Here is a 19,808-nt window from a genome sequence, read left to right on the forward strand (position 1 = left end):
CTCCGCATTCCCTCCCCAGTTCATAACAAAGCTTTAGAGCAAAGTCTTGACATGTTACAGTTAGCGTATTATCATGCTCAACATCTGGCACAGATGTCCTACATAACTGGATAAAATATGCATTTATCTCCAGACTGTACTGTGGAGCTGGCTATTAAAACTGAAGCACAGCCCGCTCTATTTATTCCAAAATAATTAGGAGTGTACTGTTCTTTAGCACCCGAGACATCCAACAACTCATACTGCAGTTAGAGCCCCACGCCAGCACGCTGCTGCCTCGTTGCACCTCGACTGCCAGCGCACCCGCTGTGCTGTCAGCTAATTTCAGTAACACCGAACGAACAGCAAACGCTGGACATGCTATTATCTGCTACAGAAATTTGGAGCAGTTGGGGTTTTTTTGACCTGTCACAGCACATCACTTAAGAAGCCTGTTCATACCCAGCCATCGGACCGGTGCTGCCACTAGACTGCATATGGAGAGCTGAGATTGTCAGAGGAACCCCGGGGAGGAAGGATAATTTCTCTGACTTTCCTGGAAAGCCACCCAAAATGTTGAATGGTCTTCCAAAAAGCCACCAGAGACCAAATATTTCAACTCAGCAGTTTTTATTTATATAACAAAGTCTTACTCTGCCATGGCTTTCACACGGCTGCCTCCATTCAGTACATAAACTATATACTGCATAACGATACAGAAAGTTCAGTAAAATGTCAGCTTGTGAGTATAAAATGTTAATCTTCTGATTGCAAGAGAAGCAGCATATATCAGCATTCCACCAGAAAAAAAACAAAAAACACCACGCCAAGTAACACAATGGCTGAGTCGAGAATAGTACTAATTAAAAACAGCATCAAGCAGCAAGGTGCTGGACAATAACATTAAAAACCATTTTTCCTGTAATTTACAAATATGCAAAGTATCAGGTTACTTAAAATTAAGAAGCATTTTGCTTACTAACATGAAACATTACTAATTTGTAATGTATCATAATTAACCAGGTATACAGGTTTCTGCGTCCCTGTGGTTTTTACGGCACATGGTGCCAGTCTGGGTAGGTCACGCCTCGGACAGTCAGAGGGAAGAAGGGCGATAGACAGAACCGTTCCTGAAGAGGGCTCTCGGGAACGGCTGTATTCCACTCTCCCCTTCATAATTTGCCACTCAACAACCTTGGTTTAACCACAAGATGGACATATTTAAAAAACATAACAAAAAACACAGATACAATGTGTATCAACAAATCAACTGCTTCTGGCCTGCAAGTGCAAGAAACATCTTTGCATTCTGAGCACAATGAAATTCCAGGACCAGAACCAATTACTACAGCAATTGGTTTTGCATATTTAAAATCTGTTACAGTATCTACAGTAAAAAAAAAAAAAACATCTTACAGAGTGAGAGGGAATGAAAGGGGAACAGTCTTACCAAATAAGTCTTATTCTATATTTTTTGGATGCTGCTATGGTTTGACGAAGCTGAAGGGGACAGGAAAACGTTAGTAAGAAGGAAGATGAAGCAACAGCTTTACAGAGAAAATTATTAAGGAATCCTCAGGAACAGTACTGGCAGCAGTCCAGGCATGACTACAGCTGTTTTACTGAACGCTCAGAACTATTGCTGTCTGAAGACAAAAGGCACAACATCATAAATCCTCCTTGTCAGTGTTGTACAGAGAGAGCCCAAGACAGGTTACCAGCCAAGGTTAATGTTTCGGAGCAGCATCAACAGCGTGGCCATCCACGTTCTGACAACTGCATTTTTCAGCAAATGCCAAAGATGCCACTCGCACGTAGCTTCGGAGCAGTGTCAGGCCTCTCATCCTGAGAAAGGATTGCACCCCTAGCTCCTCTTATTTCTGGGAGCTGAGCAGCTTGCTAAGCACTTGTGGCACATATTGGAGGATTACCTTGTCTCAGAGAGGTAAGTGTAAGTGGGAGGGGTATGGAAAGCATCGTTAAAGAAGTGCACCAATAAAACCAAATTAAAGTCAGCTAAACCTAGCTTCCTACTAGATTTATAATCCAACATTTTCCACAGATCTGCATGGTAGGATTTAGCAAAGAGGCTTAGTTAAGAGCTAAGAACAGCCTTGACAATGCATTTCAGTCGTCACAAATAAGCCTCGCACCGTTGCAAAGGCAGTACCCCCTTATCTTTCGCAAGCCCCCAAGAGTCCTCCCTCCCTATGCCTGATAATACACTAAGCCATCTCAAAACTGAAGCTAACGGGAGGAGTAAGGTCACGTTCGGTTCTCAACAACTGCAGGAATTCAGGGAGTGCCCGACTCACCACACGACTCCAAAGGAAAAATCCTGCTCTGAAGCTGCAGCCTCTTCTGTCCAGCACCTAGAGCCTCTTCAGCATTCTGCAGGGCAGATGGGACCCGAGGCTGCCTCTCTAAGAGCAGCACACTGTCACGTCTAGACCAGAATTTGTTGTGAGCATAGCACATCTGGTATCCAGCCTCCAGCTGGAGCCTGGTACTTCCAAGGAATAAGGAGGAGCCCTCAGAAGGCACCTATGGCAGCTACAGAGTGCAAACACTGTCCCTCAAGCTTCTCACGTGCCTGGCTGCCCTCGGCGTCTGCCTCATATACCTGGGTTCTGAGACTTGTACGTTAGTATCTCTGCAGCCAGCCTTTGGGGATCCAGAAGCCGAGGGAAACGGCTCATCACAGCATCAACTAAATGGGGATGGAATATGCCGCACAGCTTGACGTGCACATTGGCCCGCTCCTCCGCAAACTGGTCAGAGACAGCCCACTGGCAGGAGTCCCCATATGCTGGCCCTGGGGCTCTCTGTACCGAACGAGGATCCCGCACACTGGTAGATCGCACTGGAGGAGCTGGCATCTGGTACGGTTCAGACCAGTACTCGCGAGAATGGGGTGGAGGGGTGTTATACTCATTGGGCAGACTGTATTGCCCAGCATTACCTGGGTGTACAGGTACTCCATAGCCTGAGAAAGAGTGAGGCGGCCCTGAGTGAGACATCTCAGGGCTGTACTGCAAGAAGCTAGCACCAGAGGAAGAAGATTTATGGGAACCGTGCTTGTAAGAGACCAGACCATTTTGCTCTAAGCTGGGAGAATGTGGGTAGACAGGTCTCCGCCTACCGCAGGTGCAGACTGCCACCTGATCAGCAGGGGAATGATCACAGTGACTGGTACATCTGTAAGGCCACATGTCAGACAGTTGGTTCTCCAAAGACCCAATGCCTGAGTCGAGGTGCTCCTGAGAGATATAAGACAGAGAGTCCATATGAGGCTGCTGGTACCTGTCAGAGGACCTGTGGCTCCCACTGTTAGGAGGGACACTGCCTGACACACAGCCTTTGACCTGAAGCGGAAGATCGCTGGGCTTTGCTTTGTGGGTCAAGCTTTTCCTCTCTGCAGAGACCTTCTGCAAAGAGCTTTTATCACTCTCTGCGGGCACAGAGCACAAGAGCTCTGCCTGGGAACCTCTTTTGCCCTTTTTCTCCTCCTTAGCACTGGTACTTCTGGTAGGAGACAACCTTGCATTGGCTCGGAGTTCATCAGCTAATGAGCGCTGGGGCTGATTGATCCTTTCAGGGTGGTAGAATTTACACTTAATTCCATAAGTGCATTTCTTCCCTGCAAGGAAAGGCAGAGCATGGAATGAGCATGGAAGGACCAGCTGAATTTTACTACATGCACGAGTTACACTCGCATAGACACCTCAGTCTCCACGTTTAGAAGGCAAGTCTTACCATAAGGGCACTGTTGTTTCTTGTGTTCTGGCACCACAGGTTTCTTTCTGAGAAAGTTATCCAGGCTGGGGCCATGTCGCCCCAAGGGATCATCTGGAGGCATAAACCTAAAGAAAAAGAAATCTCAATCAGGAGCAGTTCGCTTTCGTGGGTCAGGGTTTCATTTCTTCTAGAAGTCTCCCATTTCATTGAAGGTTAAAAGCTATGTGTGCCCTAAAAAGCTTTCCCACTTCACCGCAGTGACAGCTCTCCCGTCACCTAGTGAAGACGGCCATGAAGTGCTTCACTTCAGGCACAGAAGAGGTTTTGTGCTCTGTTGCTGACCAGAATTAGTACTTGCTGCTGGGCCTGCTAATGATCGTCCTGTGAGGAAATCAAGTCCTGGAGCTCTCCTCGGAACTCCACTATGGCAGAACTCCTAGCTCCAAACCATGAACAGCTATGAAGATGACTCCAATTCCTTATGCCTTTGTACCAAACCACAGCCAGACAGTTCTCCCCACCACACTTCCTTCTACCTAAAAATATCTCTACAAGATTTTTTTCCATTCTGTACCACCACCATTTTGCTCTTTTCATGCATCGCTTGCCATTGCTTCATTAAAACAAGACAGCATGCTCACACGGATCTTTTTCAAAAGCAAAGGAAGAACGGGAACATACTTGTCGTTAACAAAGGAATACATCAGCAGACGCTCCTCAATGAATTTCTTCCACTCAGGACGCTCGTTTTGCAGGTCCCGATAAGTATCATTAGAAACCACAATGCCATCAGACTCATGTGCCAGTTTCACAATGAATCGATCATCGTAACAGACAACACGCTTGCCTCCAACCCGCCTGGAAGGAGTGAAGACCAGAATTTTCTTCTTTTCAAGGTCACGGAGAATGTACTGGTCTGGAACAAACACAACTGTGAACACACTTACACAGCCCAAAGGCCTTCGGAAAGATAAAGTAACATTATAAAAAACCAGCAAAATTCATGTAAAGTCATTTCATCTTTCCACAACCCAGCCTGTGTTCTCATCTCTTTTCTTATACCATCCACCAGGCTGTCAGAGGCGGATTCCTAGCCACAGTGCCTGCACGGCACCCAAGAACACTCAGAGCACACCACAGAGGCTGCCGTAACACAGCAAGTCCCATCCACATAATCCCCTGCATGCATCAAAGTGCGATTTGCATTGAAGACTGGTATCTTTTGTAATGCCAGTTATGTAGAAATCTCAGCTGTTTACCAGCTCAGAGCAAACTCCCCTCAATTTGAATAATTCTGACTAAACTCCCATCAAGCTTTAACTTTTAGCATGTAGAAATTCTGTACAGTCTACAGCGTCAAATATGTTACAGTCAAATACATCGCATGAAGACATGTCCCTGAAAGGGGAAAAAAAATGCAAGTAATAAAAGAGAAGTTAGGAAGCAGAGTGGTATTACATTCTTTGTTCTCTGAATTATTCCAACTGATCCAGGCAAGAACTTGCTTAGGGGAGAAGTTAATGACTAATTCTCACTGGTCAGCTCAGCTCACTCGATCTCCTACTACTTACATCTTCCATTCACAAGTTAATTACTATCCAGCCAGAACTTTGCAAGCTCATTAAGTGACAAAGCAGTAAGCCTGAAAAGCTACTTTTGGTTTTCATATTTCCACACCTGTTATAAGTACATCTGGTCGTGGCTGCTCCTTCCTCCAAGACGGCACAAAGACTGTAATATCCTTGTGTCCCCTGTCCCAAAACCACTGGACAGCCAGAAGGATGCCTCGGCAGGAGAACACTTCTTTATTTCCATGGCTGCATCGAAGAAGAAAATTGAGAATTTCAATATTCAGTACAGACTAGTCAGGCAACACAGCAAGCAAACGGATCCAGCAATTCAGGCAACCTTTAGCGAAGAAGTGTTAGAGTAGCACAATCAGTATTCACTGCTCATCTCGTGTAAACAGCAGCACTAGGATCTTCACAGAATTACTGCTGCTTTTAGCACCTCAGTATATGTACAATAAATACCCAAATCCTCAGCGGGAGGGAGAAAGCAGCTGTAGCTGTTGCAGCTGCTCTGAAACAGCCTTTGCTTCAACTCTGGACTCTAGATCTTTATTTTTAGCCCTGAGTACAATGTGATCTTGAACACCCTTTGTCCTATTCTGCCAGCTAGCACCCGCGGCTAACCTCTGCCAGTGTAAACTGTAGCCTCACTAGGTGTTTTGCTTGTCAAGTTAAGGAAAACAAGACATTTTATGCACTCAAGGACATCACCACTGAGGAAAGATGCTTCTTCATTATATCAAGGCCCAAAAAGTCAGTTGCCACTGCACTGCTTGCACAAAATAGCAGCGTCTCCTGTTAACAGGATCAGTACTGAATGTCTTCACAGCACTTGGCAGTTTGAGAGCAAAGTTTGACAACAGCATCAGAAGCTACATACCAATGCAAAAAGCTGCTCCTTAATTATTCCTTAGGTCATATCAATAAGTTTCCAGAACTTCTAAGAGCAAACTACCACTCCTGTTCTTGCAAGTGCCAGTATTTACAATGTAATCAGCTCTTCTGTTGATCCTGGTTCTGGCAAACTTTCACCATTTCTGTGTTACAGCCCGATTTGTCATTCTGGGGATTTAACACCCAAGTGTCATCCTGAAACGCAGGCTAAGATGTACTATACTGAAGATAACTGGTCTCATAATTCAGCAAGATTTCCCCCACCTGGGCACTACCCCGTCCCAAGTCTTACTCTTCCCATCTCCACTTAAATGACATTTCAACTCCCACCACCACTCGGCATGCTAGTGAACTCCTCCGTAAAGTAATTACGGAAGAGCTTACAGCCCAGCAGAGGCATTGCTAAGAAGTGCTGTTACTGTAGTACAACCATACCACTGGAAAGAAACTTTATTTCTCCTCCTGTCCTCACCCTTCTCTGAAGCTATTAAGAAAACTGAAGAGTTGGACCAAAATAATTGTTCTAGAAAAACCATACATTTAACACCAAAACTAACACCTAAGGAGACACCTAACACATCTTCATTAGAATCCCAAATTACAGAAAGGCTGACATTAACAATCAGAAGAAAGATGCTCTAAAAATCTTCTCCAATGTCAGACTGGTTTTGCTAGAGATAGCCAGACACGGGTTACTGCAGTCTTTTAGAGATAAATAAGAAAAGCAGAGATTTTTCTTGAGTCCCTGCTACCAACCTCAAATCTACAGAAGGTAGCTAATTGGGCTGATCTGATTTGGCAGCAGCCAAGAAAAAATTCCCTTAGAAGGAAGTAAAAGCTAATTTCCACTATGATTTGCATATGTTTGTCAAGAGCTGTTCAGGGAGGCCGCTGTACACACTGCAAATGAATCAGCAGGGAACATCACACCATCAATACAGGAAGTTTCAGAATGGAATTCCCCTTCTAGCAAATTGCTTAAAAAAGCCAGACTGCTTTTCTCATGTCAAACTCTGTCCTATCGGCAACGCTATTACCGCCTGCCCTGCCCTGAGTCACATTTGCTGTGGTCTCTCCTGCGCTTTTTGGGATAACGTTCAGGGGTAAAGAGGCTCCTCATTCAAAAACCACAACCAATTCTGTTGTTTAAGCCTGAGCACTTAATCTAAGGTAAACTTCACTACAAGAGCCACACTTATCAGCCCAGGTCTCACAATGGGCCCTTTTCCTCAAGTGGCCACACAGCTGCTGGAGAGCCGCAGCAGCAGGACTGCTCTCCTGCAGACGCCCAGGTCACATCTTTTACTCTCCGGTGCCGCTCGATTGCCATCAGAATTCCTTATTTGCCCTGGGACTCCCAGGCTCCGTTTGTCGGTCGCACAGCAGACTGTACCCCATCTTTTCTCAGTCCTGTTCTCAGAATTGTCAACCACAGCTTAGAGAAAACCACACCTGCAAGCCTATCTCCACTCAGCACTTTCACCTTAGACAAAGGCCACAGTAAGGCACGCAGCAGCTCTCTTGGCTGCTGGCTTTTTTATAAAAAAGTCTGCGTACACAAACACACGTTACAAGATCTATTAAGCTAAAACACAGCGAAGGAGGCTTGTTTTTGAACGGCAATGACAAAACCCAATGCGGAAACCTGGTGCATTAAGTTAACGGAGCCCAGGCCCCCCCGCACAGAGGTGGGGAGCACAGCACTGTTGGGGCAGGCAACGCTCACCATCGCGGGGAACAAAAGCCAAGGTGAAAGTAGGGACATCAGGCCAATAAATACCCAGCCCAGAGATTCTGGGTGCTCTGTAGGTATTAGGGCTCCTGAGCTCCCAAGTTACTGCTCCAAGCCAAGCAGCTTCGCAGGCTGCCTGCGGTTGCAGTACCTGGCAGGACCTGCGCCATCAGCACCAGAACACGTGAGATGCTGAGGGTGAGTCACAGCCCTGCCTCGGTGACACCATGTACTGGAGTGCCCTTCTGGCATCCCATCCGTTCTCTACACTGGACGGAAATTTAACTGAAATACAATTTGGAGACCGGTCTCCAATGCAGGAGACAGCTCCGTATTCCAAAGTCTTCTTTAATTAAAGCTGTAATTATTTGTTGAGCAATTTCCTGCTACAGAAACTTACATAAAGCCATTAGGTAAGAGGACAAGTTATTGTCAGTTCTCCTCCTCCTAAGCTAGAAAATAGAAGTAAATGTCTTCATTGCCCAGGAAGCACGCGCGCTCTTGTCAGAGCCCTGTGACCACTGGTTATGGGCTGGCAGAGACCACGGGCAGGAGAGGCCATCAGGGCAGACTGCATCAGCAAACGCGATGCTCATCCTCACGAGAGCCATGCGTACTGGTGAGGCGCCTTCAAAAATATTACTAGCCACTACCAGGGCATCCAGCAGTAGCTGTTTGCCGTGAGAAACCCCCAGAGTTTTTCTGGCTCCAAGCGCTTGGCACACCTCATAGCCAGAGCTCAGGCAAAACCAGCACCTCACCGGACCACCGCAGCGCGCACCGACAGCCCCGGAGAGGCCGCCGTGCCCACCCAGAAACCCCAAACGCACCTCATGGCCACGTTGCTGCCATCGATAACGATGGGCTTCAGGTTCTCGCTCTCCGTCTCCTCCGGGGCCGGCACGGGCGCGGGGGTCTTGTTGGCGGCCCCCCCCCGCGGGACCAGCGGGGCCTCCTTGGCCTCCGGCGGGGCCTCGGTGCTCTCCCGCTCGGCCGGGCCGTGCTTCACCAGCTCCCCCAACACGGTGTTGGTGTCGGCGTTCAGGCCGAGCTTCTGCAGCACGACGTGGATCTCCTCCGAGGAGTAGCCCAGCTTGCGGAAGAAATCCACCTTCAGCTGCATCTCGGCGCTGTCGCAGGGCTCCCGCCCGGGGCTCCCCGCCTCCTCGGGCGGCTCCGCGCCGGGCAGCCCGCCCGGGCCGGGGCAGCGGCTCTCGCACGGGTCTCTGGCGCTCATCCTCTCTCCGAGCCGGGACGCCGGCGGCCTGGCGGCCGGGAGCGCCTCAGGCCAGGCCGGGACGGAGAAGACGCTGCCCGCGCTCATGGCTCCCGGCGGGGGACTCCCGGCCTCCGCTCACGCCCCGGACCTGCGGGCCGAGACGGGCGTTAGCAGCGGGCCCCGGCACGCCTCCGCGGCCCCCCCCCCCCCCCGCGCTCCCGGCCCGGCCTCCGCGGGGCCCCGCCAGGCCCGGGCCGCCCGCCGCGAAGCCGCCCTTGCGCCCCGCTCCCTTACCGGCCTGCCGCCGACGGGCCGCCGCTGCGTCTCCATGGGGCCGAAGCGGGGCGGGCGGCGGCCGCCGCTTTATACCGGGGCTCCGGCAGCGCCGCGCCAAGGCGGAAGGGCAGAGCGGGCGGGGCGCAGGGCGGACCGGGAAGCGGCGGCCGCCCCGCCCCGCCCGGCCGCGGCCCCCGGGCGGGGAGGCGGCGCGGCCCGGCCCGGCCCGGCCCGGCCCCGGCGTGCGGCCTCGCCTCGGGCCCTGCCGCCGGGCCTGCCGCTCCCCGGGCTGCGGCCGGGCCTGCCCTGCCCCGCCGGGCGAGCGGAGCGGAGCGGGGCCGGAGCTTGGCCCCCCAGCCCCTGCCCCGGCCCCGGCCGTTCCCTTTGGTCCCCTTCCAGCCCCGCCGATGCCTCACAGAATCGTTTCGGTTGGAAAAGACCTTTAAGATCATCGAGTCCAACCGCTAACCCAGCACTGCCAAGGCCACCACTAACCCATGGCCCTCAGCACCACATCTCCCTGGCTTTTAAATCCCCCCAGGGATGGGGACTCAGCCCCTGCCCTGGGCAGCCTGGGCCAGGCCCTGACAGCCCTTTGGGGGAAGAAGTTTTCCCCAATACCCAACCCAACCCTGCCCTGGCGCAGCTTGAGGCCGTTTCCCCTCGTCCATTTCCCCTCCTTGCGGAATAACCCCGGCAGATGTAGAGACAGGTCCCTGCTGCAAACACCTAGTTTTTATGCAAATCGTGTTGCAATGCAGGCAGATTTGCCCCGACAAGCGTGCTCGTTAGGTAAATGCTCCCTTCTGCTTCCTGGTCTCTGCAGGGACAGCCCGTGCTCCCCGCGCTGTGATCCGTGGCCCTTTGACCTGGCCAACCTGGGCTGTGAGCGGAGCAGGAGACATGGCAAAACCCCGAGTGAGCAAAGGCAGGCGAATCCTGAATCAAAGAGGTCGATGTGGTAGAGAAGCTGGTTCCTCAGAGGGTTTTCCAGCTTGTCTTTGGCTGCTGTTACTCTGAGGTTAAAAACATTAAAACTCCAGTTCTGCCTCTTTTTTACTTCCCCCCACCATCAGAGGTGGATGTCAAACGGTAATTGAGTCCCAGAGCACCGAAATGAGTGCTCGGTGCTTCCCAAGAGAGAGCACATCTCCTGTACGGGGTGTAAGACAATATCAACCATGTTAAAGCCCAGGCTTTGGCCTAAGAGCTGTCCGAGAACATCGCTCCAGCCTTGGCGCACTCAGTGCCCAGTTGGAAAGCAGAGGAGACGCGCGAGCTGAAACTGGAAAGGGAGGGAAACGGGATAGAGGGCAGGGGACGGTGGGTTGTATTAGGTGCAAGGACGATCCTGCAGTCACCGAGGAGTCGCTGAGAATGCACCACTGCTGTTTAAGCCAAGCCTAAGCTGTAGGCAGCTTTAGGCAGAAGGAATGCGTGAATGCACAACCACAAGCTTCAGGCACATCATAGAATTATAGAATCATAGAATTGTTAAGGTTGGAAAAGGCCTTTAAGATCATCGAGTCCAACCGCTAACCCAGCGCTGCCAAGGCCACCACTAACCCATGGCCCTCAGCACCACATCTCCCCGGCTTTTAAATCCCCCCAGGGACGGGGACTCAGCCCCTGCCCTGGGCAGCCTGGGCCAGGGCCTGACAGCCCTTTCGGTGAAGAAGTTTTTCCCAATACCCAACCCAAACCTGCCCTGGCGCAGCTTGAGGCCATCTCCTCTCGTCCTACCACTTGTTACCGGGGAGAAGAGACTATCGGCACCATCAGCAAAGGTGCTTTGTGTATTTTCACGTTCTGTATGAGCTGCACTTCCAGCAGCCGGTGCTTGCACACAGCATACGGTGACACTGAAGTCACCTGATGGATGGACACGGCAGAGCGCGGTCAGGGGTGCCAGCAGCACCTCCTGCCGTGGTGGCCCCTCCTGCGCCGGCGGTGACCAGCCCGGAGGCACGCAGGCTGCGCACCGGGCACGCACCGCGCAGGAGGCTGGAGTCTCTGACACGTCCCTTGCACCACTTTGATCACGATGTGATGCAGGCGGCTGTGATTCAGGCGGTGGAAGCTTATCAACCCGGCTTTTCGAGGAGATAAGAGCTGGCAGGAAGCATCTATCAACCACCAGTACCTGTCCCGTGGTGTTGGCTAAAGCCACCCTTACAGACTGTACGTAACTACAGGAATTGAACGAACATTTCACAATGTGCAAAAATTTTACGTCTCTGACTTCTGATTAATCATTCCTAAACAATTTAATGAAGGTAGTTGCAAATTTGCTTCCCTGAGGCCATGTACCAGAGCCCAACTGAAGAGCAAGGGAACTCTCCCAGTTACAGGAATACATTTGCATTCATCTTCCCTGTGGTTACCCTGAAACAATCATTTTTTCTTGTCTCTGGCCATGTCTGAAACCGCACTGTGTACTCAACAGTAACACACACACAGAGGCTAGATTCAGATCAGAGATAATATCCTTAGTCAGTACTTAAGTAGGTGCTTTCCCAACTCTTCTTTCCCTTGGAATCTACTCCAGTCAGCATTTAGCATTGTTTGTATGCTTTTGCTTCCAGGCTGAAGCATACTGCACCAAAAAGTATGGCCACAGATGTGCTTTTTATAGGAAACACCCCAAGTAACAGCCACAAAGCTGGAGCTTCTGATTTATGCAAAGCAGTGACAGCAACTGCATGCTGCCTGTTTTGGTTTGGTAAAAAGAGAAGCCAGGATAGAGCGAGCGTCTGTTGGCTTCTCCACCCTAAAAGTCAAAAAGGGGTCGTATGCTGGCCACGCTCCAAAACTCCCAGTGGTTACTTTTGATTTTTTTCGGTTTCACATTTGCATTTGCAAACTGCTTTGAAGAGAAAGTGCTTCAATGGTTTGGCATTGCAAGGGCTGTTGTGGAGGCTGCAGCTTCTGAGGATATGAAGATTTCCAGAATAAAGCCTCTGCCAGGATCACTTCCCTACCACGTACAAGGCAGGAGACTTTGTTTCTTCCCTGAGGTGTACCAAGGGTCCCCCGCACAGGGCGAGGGGCTGGAGGAGCGGAGCTGCCCCACGGTGCCGCCTCCTCTGCCTGCTGGGGAGGAAGGCTCCTGCAGCTTCTCAGTTCTAAAGCAAGAAACGCTCTCACTTAACTGGTGTGATTTGAAAGTGCATTGACCCATTCCCCTCCACGACATAGAGGAGGAGGAGGTATTGCGGTTAAATTCCTTGTGCAAACAAGCCTGGAGTGTCTTCAGGGACAGTCACGTCTCTGCTCCGCCGTCTCCTGGACCTCACACTGTGCAGCTGCTGCTGTACTGCCTGCGCGGTGCTTTCCGGGAACCAGCGGCTCTCCTCCTTCCTCCAAACACCCAAAGGTCTCTGCCCCTCTCTGCTCACCCGGGGGGGCCACATCCAGCAGGGCTTCAGTAAAGCCACTGCCCGGAGAGCAGTACCCTGCAGAAAACCACGACCGCAACAGCCCGCTGCCACCAAGTTTGGAGCAGTGAGTTGTCCTGGAGTGGGGAATGCTGGAGGAGCTGCACAACGGAGAATCAGTCTGAGGGGCGGGAAGGGAGCCATATTCAGGAGAGCCTAAATAGCACCAAGTCTGCCAGAGACCTGCCAATAACCATTCCATGGATTTCATAAGGGGTCCTGAGCACCTCCACGGCATTTTGCGGAGTGCTTTCCAAGTTGCACGCTCTGCTTCCACGTCCAGGCACCAACAAACACCACTTAGTTTTGGTAAAGGCATCTTGCACAGCCGAGATTTTATGTTGTGCACCAGAGGTCAGGCCCTTATCTCACAGGGATTTGACTTTCTGCTGGGCTGGTGGCGTTGGATGGCGTGCCGGGGGCCACAGAGCCGGTCCCTGGGCTGAGGCGCCCAACGGGGCTTGTTGGGGAGGCTCAGCTGGGGAGCGGCGGGGCTGAGCAGGAGGTACCGTCCCCTTTCTGCTGCGGGCCGGGCCGGCCGCTGGCGCTGCTGGCCTGCCGAGCGGTGCTCCTGCCTCCATCCCGCTGTGAGATATCTGCACCCACAGGACAGAGGTGGAAATCCCCTCTGCGGCGCACGCAAGCACGGGGCCTTTCCTGAGGAGGAACTTGTGAGAGCGAGGGGGAGGTCAGCGGGCAGGCAAGGACAGATGCTAGACCACAGGAGGTGCCCACCCGCTCCAGGCTGGGTATCGAGGGCAGGCAGCAGCGTATCTCATGCTGCTGAAGGGCTGTCTTTCTGAATCGGGGCTTCTAGGAAGCAAAAAAACGAACAAAAGCACGCAACGGCAGCAGTGACGGCGGGGTAGCCTGTGACAGCAGGAGCCCTGTCCCGGGATGGGGTCCGTCCCTCCCAATCCCCTGTCTCCTTCCAGTTCTCCGCTGACTCCATGTAAAGCAGTGCTTTCTCCCCGTCTGGTTCCTTGCTCAGGAACAAATCTCATAAAATCCTGACATCACATTTTTCTAGGGATTTTTCTAGGGATTTTTCTAGGGATTACCACTCCCATGTCCCAGATTTTGAAGGAAGAGCTCGTCTTCTGTCAAAGCCTTTCATCTCCCACTCGTACATTTAACGCAGTCAAAATAGGTGGTATTCAAGGATCTTATTATCTGCTGGCGGGGAAGAAGCTGGCCTCGTGCCAGTTCCTTGGGAAGAGATGCCAACACTACAAAACTATTGCTAACCAGCCTCAATCAGGAGCCGTGTCAGCAAAGTGGCCGTGGACCTGGCTCGCCTACCTCGGAAGCTAGAGGCAGCTAGCTCGCTTTTAAAAATGGGCTAATTAAACCTCAATTATAAATGCCTATATGGGACCACTTATGTTAATTAAGGACAATTTAAATGGCCTTATTTAGTAGCATTTGGGAGTAAATTAAACTGAATTAAGGCCACTTTAATTCTGAATGAGAGTTTAATACAGAATTTTAATGCTCTTTCATCCACTTTAGATTTGGTTACTTCAATTTAACTTTGTGAAGAGTCCTGTGTAGACAAGCCCCGAGCAACGAGGGGCAGGTACCCGTACCTGCACGAGCTCACGGCTACAGCCGCTCCGGGAGGGGACGGGGCTGGGGCTGGCTGCCCTGGGATCTGTGCATTCCTGACAGCTTTGGCATCCTAAATCCCCTGTTCATCTGCGGAGTGACCCAATGGCTCGTCTCCCTGCACTCACCAGCATGTGCTCCTGGGTGATGCGAACAGTACCAGGCAGATTAACTGAATCCTCCCATCACCTGCGACGTAGGGATCCAAAAGGCTGGCAGAGCTGCACCTGAATTTTCTTTTACAGTGAGCAGTATAATTTATTACACAGTACTCAGCACATCCAGGAATTAAAGGAAAAAACAAGTGATGATTTATGCCCTTTCTTTGGAAGAGGGTCACCATGCCTCATGAGGAAAGCTGAGCAATAATGCTGGAAGGAAAGCTTAGCAAGATCCCTTTATAGCAGTTTGCTTTTATAGCCGCAACCGCTCACATTTATGGAGATGCTGACTGAGATACCATCTGCTTCTCCTGCTTGCTTCAATAAAGACGTCTCTGATGGCAGCATCATAGCTGGTTGCAGAGCGAGACCTCATCAGCTGACGCATCGCTCCAGTTTGGAAGCGTGCCCAGCGGAGGCACCAGTGGGAAGGTCACTTCCCTCTCGCCGGCCAGCTCCGCTCCTGTGCACACGCCTTGGGCAAGAGCTCTTGGCCTCCCAGCCCTGCTGCTACGTGCCATACTGATTCAAGGGGAGGAAAGGTAGCTCCGGTCTTCTCAGGAAAAAGGAAAATGTAGCAAGGGAGAACTACAGGAGAAGCTAGGCCAGGATTTGTAGAACTTGCTGACTCACGTTTTGAGCCTGTATGCCCACAGTACTCGTCACATTGCTAACTGTCTTCCCAGTGCCGCCTTCATCCACGAGTATGGGATTCCTTTGCAGCTGCAGACAAATAGACTGATTTTTCTTTGAAATATTCTCTCTTGAACTTATTTCCTGGCTTTTAAGGACATCCTCATAAGCACTCTGCAGTCACTCGCTCCCTGCGTAGCCTGAGGGCTCCTTGTAGAGTAGATGTGTTTCGGAGGCGATCGCTTGCTCTGGAGGAGAGCACACGCTCCCGAGGGACCGTGCCAGACTAATTTATTTGGCTGTCACTGCACACTGCCGGTGTGCCTGACTAGACGCGGCCTTAGGTGCTACTCCGAGTAAGCAGCCTTGATCTCTACCTTTGGTCTTAGTGAATAATGGCATTAAGTTACAGGAGGACGAGCTTATTTCCTCAGTGACAGATGGATCGGGCACACCCTCGCTATTTTTTGCTCTTGCACTTCCGTTAAGGAAACGAGCCATCCTTTCAAGGTCTTTTTGACTATAAATCTGTTCTTGTTGAGGGTTGAGGGGACAGAGACAGCAGGAGCCTTCCCGTTGCCTGGGCTGTCCCAGGTGCAGCACACGGTGCTGCACGAGCGCATGAAGTCTCAGCTGACCAGGCAGGGGTGGTGAGACAGGCACCCCGCAAGGGAGCTGCGAAATGAATCCTCCCCGTCTGTCCCACCCCAGGGCTGTGCAGCTCGGCGTGCGTCTCCTGAAGTCTTCCATGAAAGGTAAACCTGCACACGAGCAAGGCACTGACAAACCACGGCCGGTGTCAGACAGCTCCCAAGAAACCCTGTCACCGACCTCCCTGGCAGCAAGGAGAGGGCTTGGCTGGGCCTGGGAAAGAGGTTTCCCCCATCCCTGTGCCAAAGCCAGGGAGGATTGGTCCCACTGCCCCTGCCCAGGGTGCATCAGTGACTCAATATCCGGATGATTCCTCCCTGCTGTGATCACCTTGTCCCAGCAGACGTGTTTAACAGAAGTACCCAGGGCATTTGCACGCAGGTAGCACCCTCTCCTTTCCAAAGCGGCGCTCCTGGCTCTCTGGGTAACCTCGCGTTTACCACGGCAGAGCCAAAGGCAGAGAGAAGCAACAGACTCAACTAATCATGATGGGGAAACCCAAGCAGTTACGCAAGTGTCTGTGACAGCAGCTATTTACCGTTTTGCTAAGCCCTTCCCAGTCACGGCCCCTCTGCCGGAAAATATCGTCTGTCCCCTTCTCCAGAAACATCCCTGCCTGCTCCGCCTGAGTTTTGTTTAGATGCAGCATCTGTAGCTGCAGATTTGCTGTTCTCTGACATGCCTGGGAGCGTTTACTACTTCAGAGGTGAAAGAATAATATAAGTTGAACAAACATTTAATGGTATTAACATAAGATGTTTAAATAGACAGTCACAGAATATTTTATCCCACCCAGAGCAATATGAAGAGCAGAGGATTTATGCCTATTGCTGAGTAAATACCTCCTGAGGAGTCACATCCATCTGGGAAGCAGATAGGTTTTGTTCTAAGGAGCTGAAAGCAGAGCACGCCTGAGACAAGCGAGCTGAGGGCCGAGTGCTGGGAGCTCTCCCGCTCTTCCCCTCCCAGGATGGCGGGGGATCCTACGGAGCGGACCTCGCCTCGGGGCAGAAGAGGCAGAGCTCACCGTGCCTACGCTCCGGGCACGCAGAGGGTGGGGGGGATGCCCCTCGCTCTGCAGGGAGAAGGGAGATGTGTTTGCTCTTTCCGTGTGCCCTGCACGTGTTGGGGCAGAGGACAAAGCCTCCCAAACCGCCCAGGGCTGAGATCCCTGCAGGTTCCGCGGGAGAGCCCCGGTGCCCGCTGCAGCCTCGTGGCAGCATCTCCATCACGTGCCTCCAGCGTGTGGGCGCGTGGTGGCGGCGGGCCCCAGCTCAGCACGTGGGCTGGGAGCGAGGCAAGTCAGCAAGGCTGGCTTCGCAGTGAGGCGCCGAGGCAGCCCTGTGTCAGGGTTCATAGCTGTTACTCATCTGTAGGCACGTCTCCGGGATGAATGGAGACATGTAGCAAAACCCAGAAGTGTCAAACGCTTCCTGAGCAAAGGGACACACATGCCTGTGCTGTCTGCTCTGTGGTTTGCTGTTGCGTTTCCAGCCCTGAGAGCAGGAACGTCTCCCTGACTCACGGGGACGTGCTCTCACCTGGCAGCTCTCGGTGCCCGCAGCAGGAGGGAGCAGCGGAGGGGCAGCGGCCGTCCCAGCTCGGGCCCTCAACTCCCGCAGCCGAGGGCACGGGTGCCAGCAGCCGCTCTCCAACAGGCCACTCCTGCGCTGCTTCACACGCTGGTGGTGCCACCGTGCAGCGGCAGCGTTACAGGGAAGAAGACTGTCCATCTGGGAATAACTTCCAGATGTTCCCAGGCTGGAGTGCCTGCTCTGGGCAGCCAGGAGGTCAGGGAAGGACATCGTCAAACCTTCCCTTATGAGCCCTGCTGAAGTCTACAAACCCAAAGGGGTTAACCCCCTCGACAGCAGCTTTGGGACCTTTTGTGCTAAGTGGGCTCCTCGTCAGCCCCTCGGGACACAGGCTGGGTCTCCCCAGTGCTCCTGTTAAAGCTGCGCGGAACGGAATTCCTGGCTCTGCCAGGCACCGAGCTGAGCGCGCATTGCCGGTCAGGAAACTCTCATTTCCTCCTTCTCCCGGCCGGGACAGTGGGGTCAGCGCGGACCCCAGACACGGGGGCCAGGCATCGCCATCGGGGCCGTGCCACTGCCTGCCTGCCTGCGCAATGTGGGACAGCGCTGGCTGCCCCAAAGCCCTCCCACGAGACGGATGTGTGTCACCAGGACAGAAAGACAAACAGACTGCACAGCTCTCCCCTCGTGGCTCCCATGATGTCAGTGGCAGCGGGAGCCGCTCCGTTTGCTGATCTGATATGACTCAAGCCTGTGTCAGCGTGGCAGCCGGCAGAGCCGGCAGGCAGGGGCCGAGAGGTGGTTTCCTACCTGCTCAGGCTAAACATAGACAAGGTGTTAACTGGCCCACGGATCGGTGGCAAAGCTTGTACCCAGTGTTTGGCAGATGGCCACGAGCGCGGCCAAGGACTGAGCCGTCTGGTGTCGGAGGACAGCTCCGTGTTTTGCACACCTTGCAGCAGTTGTGCAATGCACACAACGCAGAAGTGCAAGCAGGGCTGGTCTCTCCCTCACTTACGCTGCTATTAAAGCAAGCCCGTCTCTGTGGGGCAAGACCATGCTTTCGCTACCTTTGGCTGGGGATTTCCCCAGCATGAGGAGTGCCGCGCTGGTGTGGAGCTGGAGCAGCCTCGGGCTGTGCCGGGCTCTGGCTGCTCCTGGGGAGCTGTGGGTTTCTGCAGCATCCTGGGCACGGGGAGCTCCCCCTGCACAGCACCGTGCTCAGGATGCTGCGGCCGGTGGCTTGGGCCCCTGCCACCTCCTGCGCTGCCCAGCCCTGCTCCTGGTCTGTTCAGTCCTGCTGATGGGAGAGCACAGCCAGGCCCCAGCCTGTCTTTCCACTTTTACACAACAGTGTACAAAAGGAGTGATGCATTTATTACAAAACAGCATCTGGAGCAGAAGGCTCAAGAGACAATATTCAGGAACAGCATGTGGGATCTGAGGTCTGTTTGTCAGACTATTTCAGTTAAGCCCTCGCAAGCCTTTGACAACGTCCTCCCAACCCACACGCCTGATTCACATCTGACATCAAGTAAAGAGGGCAAAGAAGTGCTTGCACTTTTAGTTTTGCTTTTTGGGACAAACTATCCCTTTTCTAATAATTAGATTTTATTTTCTCAGCCTTCCACCTAGAGGACTGAACAAGGTTTTACAATTTAGTCCAAACTTTCTGATCGATTATCCCCAGCTTTGTGGAATGAGCATTTGGGATGAAAAGGGCGGTATGACACAGGTAGTAGGTTATTGAGAGACTAAAGCCTGGTTAGTGCCACCTTCCAGTCATGCTGATAAACATGTGTTGCATTTCTGGGCTTGTCTGTCCAATCTTATGGGCAGAATGGAAATATTTCCTTTGGTTTATAATCTTGAATTCTCTGTACAGTAAATACCAACAACTTCTGATTGCTTGGAGCAGAAGATAAACCTGGTGTGCCTCTCCCAAGTCCCTATTTGCTATCCTACCTATTTGCAGACTTGGCAGAGCAGCATATCCTTCTCTTCCTTCCTGATCTATGCACAGTGTCTCTGTGAACGCTGGAAAGTTGACTGTTCAACAGTGATAACTGCATTTTGGTAGAAAACATGTTTTCACGAAAATAGAAGACTGGCTTTTGGTTTGCTTTAGCAGTGATTCTGCTCATTAATGTGCTGTTGAAATGAAGGGAAAAACCTGTGCACGCAACAGCTCCTTAAGAAACATTAACAGTGTTACCCCAGTGGTCTATTCTAACTTCTTGCTTGGGTAAGACTCCAGCTTCCTCAGGCAAATACCTAAGGAGGCATCGTGCCTCGCCAGCAGTCTCAATTTCTGGGTATCGCTGTCATTACGTGCTTCGGGCTATTCCCACACAGCAACGATCCACAGGGATCT

General features: G+C 52.0%; 1 protein-coding gene across 2 annotated transcripts; it reads right to left on the reverse strand.

The window, feature by feature from the left end:
• Positions 1 to 653: 653 nt before the first annotated feature.
• Positions 654 to 9,514, reverse strand: ZC3H12A (zinc finger CCCH-type containing 12A). Of its 2 annotated transcripts, XM_082329821.1 has the most exons (6): positions 9,428 to 9,514; positions 8,745 to 9,281; positions 5,395 to 5,534; positions 4,399 to 4,633; positions 3,736 to 3,842; positions 654 to 3,619 (listed from the first exon to the last, which is right to left on the reverse strand). In XM_082329821.1, exons 2-6 carry the CDS (start codon positions 9,236 to 9,238, stop codon positions 2,595 to 2,597), a joined length of 2,001 nt encoding a protein of 666 aa, XP_082185947.1. In that variant the 5' UTR covers positions 9,239 to 9,281; positions 9,428 to 9,514; the 3' UTR covers positions 654 to 2,594. The 2 variants fall into 2 exon arrangements, with proteins under 2 accessions (XP_082185947.1, XP_082185948.1); XM_082329822.1 differs by lacking the exons at positions 4,399 to 4,633; positions 5,395 to 5,534.
• Between the last annotated feature and the right edge of the window lie 10,294 nt (positions 9,515 to 19,808).

This window comes from Platalea leucorodia, assembly GCF_965183815.1.
Source record: "Platalea leucorodia genome assembly, chromosome: 18".
NCBI classification, from domain to species: domain Eukaryota; kingdom Metazoa; phylum Chordata; class Aves; order Pelecaniformes; family Threskiornithidae; genus Platalea; species Platalea leucorodia.